The following is a 7,567-nucleotide window of genomic DNA, read 5'->3' as shown; positions in this document are numbered from 1 at the left end:
CATTCCATCCTAATTTATGTTAAATGAAAGCATGTGCATAACAAGTCTAGATAGTTTGATCGCTTCATTCTTTAAAATAATTAAAAACCTTAGATTTCTAAAATATAAACCTATGCAAATATATGTGATTTTATAGCTTTTGTGTCTAAAGGTCTAGTAAAGTGATGTTTTTGTCCACAAATGAGAGTTACGTGATGTGCACATGATAAGAGTTAACGTTATTTGGATAAAAAATGGGCCAAAAAAATAGTTTAAGTGATTAATTTTCTAATTAAAAAGTTCAAGGGAAATGGAAAGTTGAAGTGATAGTTCACGAGGAATTGGCAGTCTATCCAAATAAAAAATCGCTGTGTTTTGCCAGTCACTCTCCTTCCCAACTCACTCTCCTTCCCCATCCATAGATTCCGATTCTTTCCCTCCCATCCATAGATTCCGATTCTTTCCCTCGCTTTCGGCTCTAGCTTCGGTTCATATCGTCTCCAATTCAGCAAGATCCCCTCTGTAAATCCCCCCCCCCCTTCTCTCTCTCTCTCTCTCTCTCTCTCTCTCTCTCTCTCTCTCTCTTTCTCTCTTATCTATGGATTCTGGAAGTCTGACTTTTTCTGTTGGTTTGATCAACTTTAGGTGATTGATCGGCAATGGCGTCGAAGCGGGGGCCATCGAATGCGGGCGCCCACAGGAACCGAGCCTCTGGATCTCGATTCCCTCTTGCGATTCTTATTTTCTTTGCGCTTCTTGTCCCCTTGATTTTCTTCGTCGGCCGTGGCCTCCACATCTCCGGTCAGTGCTCAATTCCTCTCAATTAATTTATTATTTCCATTTCTGTTGAAAATGTATGTGTGTGTAATATTATATGTATGCGTATGTAACTAATTCTGTGCAATTAAAGTTTAGGTTTGCATTAGAATTCAGATCTCAATTAGATCCTTTTCGGCTTTCCAATTTAGTATAATTTACCTCTCTTGCTTGCAATTGCTGTTTTCGTTGCTTCAGAAAAATCAGAAAACAGTTAAATCGATGCCATATTGGGGCAATTTCCGCTTCGAAAAACAAGATTGTTGCTTCACTTTCCAAGTGTTCGTGTAGCGATGCTGGTACTTTTTGAGTCAAGAAGAATGCTGCATTTGTTTCAGACTTATCAAGTATTTTTGTTGTTGAATCTAATGCTTCATGTTGCTCCGTGTGCTTTTTGGTACCTCGGCCACCAAGTTTTAAGCATATTATGGTGATAGATTTAACTTGCTTAGGATTTATAATCATTGTGCTTATTAGTATCATCCCTTCAATGAAAAATGAAAATATACAATTTTTATACAACAGTTATGGTCACACTGTGTACTGTATACCGGGCTGTATACCAGTCTAGCTTACTATTCAAAGAATTGCTGAGTTTTTTTCTTTTCATGATGCTGACATCTGGATTCAAAATGCATTGTAAGGGTCTACCACATATTATGTAATAAAGAAGATGAGCATTGTGTGATGGATACCATTTTCAGTTCAGCAAATGATAACTTTACATTGTCTGTTTTACGCTGACTGGCGGACTAATATACTTTATCTTTAGCTTTACAAGAGGCTATGATAGTTGAGTCACATACTTGGAAGCGTGATCACAGAATGCTTAATATTCATATGTCTTGTTTGGTATTTATGCAACTTTAACAAAACCTCTTCCCTTGACAGAAAAAAAAAAAAAAAAAAAAAGGAAAAAAGAAAAAAAGCCTCTTCCTAACTTCAATTTGTATTAGATTGTTTGTTCTTGGATATTGGAAAACGAAATAGCATTTTGAGACTTTATGTGCTTCTGTTACATGCATAGAAGAAATAGCGAACAGACGCCCTACATAGACAAGAATATATTTATTTTTCTCAGAAAAAAGTAGACAATGTAAGATTTTATCTTTTGTTGCTCATACGGTTCAGTTTGTGAAGTAATTAGTTTGTTAAGACTACGTCTTGATGAAAATAATATTCTATTAATTGTGAAGTTTTTTTTGAAGTGGTAAAATGGAAGAAGTGCCACTGGGCTGTCCTTTGGAGTTATTGTCTCTTGATAAATAGACTGACAAGAATTCAGAGGACATAAATCTTGAAAATTACTTATGAATCTTATAACCTATACGAGTGTCTAAGAAAAGAGTTATGTATCCCTCTCTGTCACAAGTCTTACAACACATTGCTCGTGTTTTGTGATGCTTCCCATCATTGCCTCAGATATATTTGTTTTCTAAATTCTTCAATCTATTGATATGAAGTAGTTTATCAGAGTTTGCGTGAACTTGGTTATTTTATACCTTATTGATCAACCCACAGGGGCTTATGATCCAATAAAAATCCTATGGGAAAGACGTCTGTTGATAGCTTGTTTACTTGTACACTTGGGTCAACTCCTGTTGGAATCTTGAAACTTTTACTAATGTCAAAACCTAAAAGAAAAAATGATTTTGCCAATTGCTGCTTTTTATGGCCCAGCTTTGTTCGTTACTTTCTGATTTGAATATGGGTATGAAACACTTGTGTTTACCAGCTGTAGTATAACTGTTTTTTTATTGCAAATTTTGCAGATCATAGTGACATCACATCTAGTCCTGGTGAAAAGGTATTTTTCATACTTTCATCGATTCAGCTGGATATCTTATGTAGTGTATAATAGTTTGTTTTGGAAAACAAAATACATTTTGAGAACAAGAAGCTGGTGCAGAATCTGGATTGGAGACAAAGGCTGGCACTGCAACATGTCAAATCACTTTTCTCAAAAGAGGCAAGTGCAACTTTAATGAATCTATGAGTTATCCACATGTAATTCCTATAAGTGGCAGCGGTTTTTCTGTTATGTTGACTTTTGTTGCTAACAAGCACACTGATTGGATCAACATATCAGGTCATTGATGTAATTTCAGCCAGCACAAATGACATGGGGCCTTTGAGCCTTGATTTCTTTAGGAAAAACAATTTGTCGGCTTCATGGAAGGTCATTGGAGCAAATAATTCAGTTGTTACAGATTCTCAGGTCAGTAAGCCTTGTATGCTTCTTGAATTTTTTCATTCTTGATATCTTTTGTTCTTTGCTGCAAAGTTATCATTGTTTGTCGCTGCTGATTCTTTGTGTTTTGATTTGCCTGTGAAGATAAATTTGACTGCTGTAGATGCCAGACAAGAGACACCTAGGGTTAAGGTGGAGGATTCTTCAGGTGGTAATAACTTTCTAGTAGTACTTTCTTTTGTCTGTAATACATTTCTACTTGCTTTTTTGACTTTGTATCATTTGCAGATGATCACGCTCAACCTCTTGATCCTGCAAAACTAGCCAGAAGGGTAATGATCATACTTCATTGTGCTATATTTTTGCCACGGTCATATGTTTCTTGACTTTAATTGTTTATTTCCCTTTTTCCAACTCATAGAATCAAAATGAAATAAACTTAAATCATGGTTCTGTCTACCTAAGTTTTATTAGTTCTGTAACTGTTTATCATTTTTTTTGATGTTCTAATATTTTCTTTTATAAACACTTCTGCAGCAACTAAGAGAGAAGAGACGTGAAAAGCGTGCAAATGAGTTGATACAACGGGATGATGAATCAGTTGTAAGGCTTGAAACTGCAGCCATTGAGCGGTCCAAATCAGTTGATTCTGCAGTTCTAGGAAAATACAGTATTTGGAGGAAAGAAAATGAGAACGAGAACTCTGATTCAACTGTGCGCTTGATACGGGACCAAATCATAATGGCAAGGGTCTACTTGAGTATTGCAAAGATGAAGAACAAGCCTGATCTGTTCCAACAACTACAAACTCGACTCAAAGAATCCCAGCGTGCAGTGGGAGAGGCAACTGCTGATGCGGATTTATCTCAAAGGTAATGCGATTATGGGCATGTAATGTTTGTGAGCACATAGTAAATATTACCACCTCTTCCTTTGATCTGTACTGGTAATTATGACAGTTACTTATTCCACACCTGAATTGCTTGTAGTGCACTGGAGAAAATAAAAGCTATGGGCCAAGTTCTTTCAAAAGCAAGAGAGCAACTGTATGATTGCAACCTGGTCACTGGGAAGCTGAGAGCAATGCTTCAGACTGCAGATGAACAAGTTCGGAGCTTGAAAAAGCAGAGCACATTTCTTAGTCAGTTAGCTGCCAAGACCATCCCAAATGGAATCCACTGCTTATCTATGCGCCTAAGCATAGATTATTACCTCCTCCCCCTTGAGAAGAGAAAGTTCCCTAGAAGTGAGAACTTGGAAAATCCAAATCTTTATCATTATGCTCTCTTCTCGGACAATGTCTTGGCTGCATCAGTCGTCGTCAACTCTACTGTCATAAATGCCAAGGTGAGCTGAACTGTTATTCTATGCTGGTAGTTTCATTGTGCGTATCTTTGTGTCTGTTTCCAAAGGAACTGAAAAACTGTCACAAACGCCAAGGTGACTCTGTTTAGGAATGTCAAAGTCCAAAGCATCTCAACTTCTATGAGGTGTCATTTCTGGTATACGAGGCTTAATAATAAAAGATTTCATCAACTGGTTTACTTAAGGTACAAATGCTAATTATTATCCGTATAACCTGCTTCTTTAATATTCTAGGTGTGGCAATCAGATGAAATGATTAGAAGATGTTTGATCATAAGCTTGCTATGTTTATCTTTTCTAACTGGACTGCCTCTTTCAGGTACCTCATTCATAAGGAAGTTGAAAGTTAGTTAACAAACAAAAAAATAAATAACAATATTTGAAAGTTGACCGTGTCCTATTTGACATATATCCCATCTGTAGTCCTTCGTAATGTCTGTTACTGAAGTCAGATGCAGGTTTCTTGTTTAACTAATGTGTGTTTCTTGGTGATTGCAGGATCCGTCAAAACACGTATTCCATCTTGTTACCGATAAGCTTAACTTTGGAGCCATGAACATGTGGTTTTTATTGAATCCTCCTGGAAAAGCCACTATTCATGTTGAAAATGTTGACGAGTTTAAGTGGCTAAACTCATCGTACAGCCCGGTTCTGCGCCAGCTTGAGTCTGCTGCAATGAAAAACTATTATTTCAAGGCCGACCATACTACCACTCTCTCATCTGGTGCTTCTAATCTGAAGTACAGGAACCCGAAGTATCTCTCGATGCTTAATCATTTGAGGTTCTATCTTCCACAGGTTTATCCCAAGTTGGATAAGATCTTGTTTCTTGATGATGACATTGTTGTCCAGAAAGACTTAACTGGATTGTGGGCAGTTGATCTACATGGAAAAGTAAATGGTGCAGTAGAAACCTGTGGTGAGAGCTTCCACCGGTTTGACAAGTACCTAAATTTCTCAAATCCTCATATTGCAAGAAACTTTGATCCAAACGCATGTGGATGGGCTTATGGGATGAACATGTTTGATCTTAAGGAGTGGAAGAAGAAAGATATTACCGGTATCTATCACAAGTGGCAGAACATGGTGAGTGTCAGGAATCTTACGTATTTCATTGGTGCTGCATGTTCTGTTCTTTTGCATAGATTTGTGTATGAGCTCAGCCACAAGGCCATCACTCTTGGCACTTGCTTTTTTCCTTCCTATGAAAATTGCCGTCTGATATAATTGTTTTCCTTTTTTTTTTTTGGGTCTTAGAATGAAGACAGGACACTTTGGAAACTTGGAACATTACCTCCGGGGCTAATTACATTTTATGGGCTGACACATCCACTACAGAAGTCATGGCATGTACTTGGTTTAGGTTACAACCCAAGTCTTGATCGAGTTGAGATTGACAACGCGGCTGTTGTACATTATAATGGCAACATGAAACCATGGCTGGAGTTGGCGATGACAAAGTATCGAGGATACTGGACCAAGTACATTAAGTTTGATCATCCCTATCTTCGCAGCTGCAAGCTAAGTCAAAGAACCTGATAAAATGGGGATTTATGTAAATACTGGAAAGTTTCTCTCAATCTCTCTCTTGTTCCTTGGTATCTTCATCTGACAAGCCACTTAGGTTATGTATGGTTCGTTGGGCAGAGGTATTCGCTATTTTCTTGTTACCATAATCCACATTGTTTATTCTTCTTTGTAATTCATTCAATTTTGTTCCATCATTCCTCACCCATCGTAACAAAGGTAGCAACAAATTATTTACCGTGATGACCTGTATAACTAAACACCTTATTTGCTTCAGAGCTAAGATGTCGGGACGTGATTAGAATTAAATTTCTAAGATGCTGTATTCTTTGAACAACATTCTCTCGTAGGTAGTGTAATGTGTAAGGGATATGATATATTATGCTTAGATGCCCTCTTTCTTGATGCAATGCATGTGAGAAATGCCCTGATGGCTATTCGTTTGTTTTACTTACAATTTTGGTGTTTTAGAAATTCCGGACATGTAACTTGTTGAGGAAAATTGGTTGAAAACCGTATCTTGGTTTGTAATTTGCTTTGTATCTTTAGCAAAAGAGTAGTTGGTAGGATGTTAGTGACCCTTTTGTTCGTGTGTGTTGGGCTATCCCTTTGTATTACGCTATTTATGATTCTGCAGTAGCTATCTTGTTTGGAAAGAAAAGTTGGCTGAACTTATAGCTGACGTGATTAAGAAGATCTATTCTGGTACATAAGGTTCTAGGTTCGACTCTTCTGTTTATTAATATCGCTTGCATAAGGGAAAATGTTAGTGATATGGTTTTAAGAGTTGAGATTAAAACATTCGAAATACAATTTTTCAGTCTACACCCTTGATATCAAATCAAAAGTAAGTGATCATGCATTCATTGATCGCCAGGTGGCTAAGGAAAGTTGGAATTTCATTACTAGGGCTAAGCCAAGATAATGAAAATAGATAGATAGTTTGTAATGCTTTTACCGAATTCGTTCATCTTCCTTTTATACAATTCGATGATTATACAATCTAATATTTATTGATTTTGTTAGGATGATCTTTACAAAGTGATTTATAATATGAACGGTTCTGATTATAAGCATGAAGTTCCTTAAATCGACCATGTAGTGAATTGAGGAGAAACTTCTCATCTGTTGAGGAGCCAAGTTAATTCTTTTATTATAACACTAATGAAAAAAAATGTGGCATTGGGCATCAATTTGTATCTAAACTTGCCTTTGAGAAAGTTTGAATATCATTAATGTTACTATTTAGTGCAACGAGTTTTAACATCTCAATAGTTGGAACTTTCTCAGTCAGCACTAAGCAGTATTCATGTTCTGATAGACGATTGGATTGCATTCCTAAACACGGATAAGCTGTCATTGGTCATCTGCTTCGGAGTTTAAAATATGGGATAATTTGAATGGGGTCCCTAAACCTTAACAATCTTTGATTAAAACATTAATAGTATTCAAGGTTTGGTCAAGGTTCATTGACTTTGTACACCTTATTATATTACTATTAATATTTATATTTTTATAGTTTTGACATTAATTATTTGATATTTTATGAGATTTATAATCCTATAAATTTAAAATTTCTCATTATAATACTATTAGAAACGGTTACAATAAAAAAATTCAAACATTTTGATTGAATAAATGGATAAAAACTATGTAAAAATAAGAAATAATAAATGGCAAAATAATGTA

The 7,567-nt window shown here is 36.2% G+C and overlaps 1 protein-coding gene across 3 annotated transcripts; it reads left to right on the top strand.

Annotated features, from left to right (window-relative positions):
- The first annotated feature begins 281 nt into the window (after nt 1-281).
- On the top strand, nt 282-6,288 carry LOC137733884 (polygalacturonate 4-alpha-galacturonosyltransferase). 3 transcript variants are annotated; one of them, XM_088696284.1, is made up of 12 exons: nt 305-501; nt 625-780; nt 994-1,094; nt 2,568-2,602; nt 2,705-2,764; nt 2,885-3,013; nt 3,131-3,194; nt 3,275-3,318; nt 3,524-3,858; nt 3,976-4,333; nt 4,850-5,437; nt 5,609-6,288. In XM_088696284.1, the coding sequence occupies exons 6-12, from the start codon at nt 2,918-2,920 to the stop codon at nt 5,888-5,890; spliced, it is 1,767 nt and encodes a 588-aa protein (XP_088552410.1). In that variant the 5' UTR covers nt 305-501; nt 625-780; nt 994-1,094; nt 2,568-2,602; nt 2,705-2,764; nt 2,885-2,917; the 3' UTR covers nt 5,891-6,288. The 3 variants fall into 3 exon arrangements, with proteins under 3 accessions (XP_068329189.2, XP_088552410.1, XP_088552409.1); XM_068473088.2 differs by lacking the exon at nt 994-1,094 and having other exon boundaries at nt 282-501; XM_088696283.1 differs by lacking the exon at nt 994-1,094 and having other exon boundaries at nt 315-501; nt 2,696-2,764.
- Nucleotides 6,289-7,567: the final 1,279 nt, after the last annotated feature.

The sequence above is a fragment of the Pyrus communis genome, chromosome 7 (assembly GCF_041283825.1).
Source record: "Pyrus communis isolate YQ-2024b chromosome 7, ASM4128382v1, whole genome shotgun sequence".
Classification (NCBI taxonomy): domain Eukaryota; kingdom Viridiplantae; phylum Streptophyta; class Magnoliopsida; order Rosales; family Rosaceae; genus Pyrus; species Pyrus communis.
This window is presented reverse-complemented; position numbering and strand designations above follow the sequence as displayed.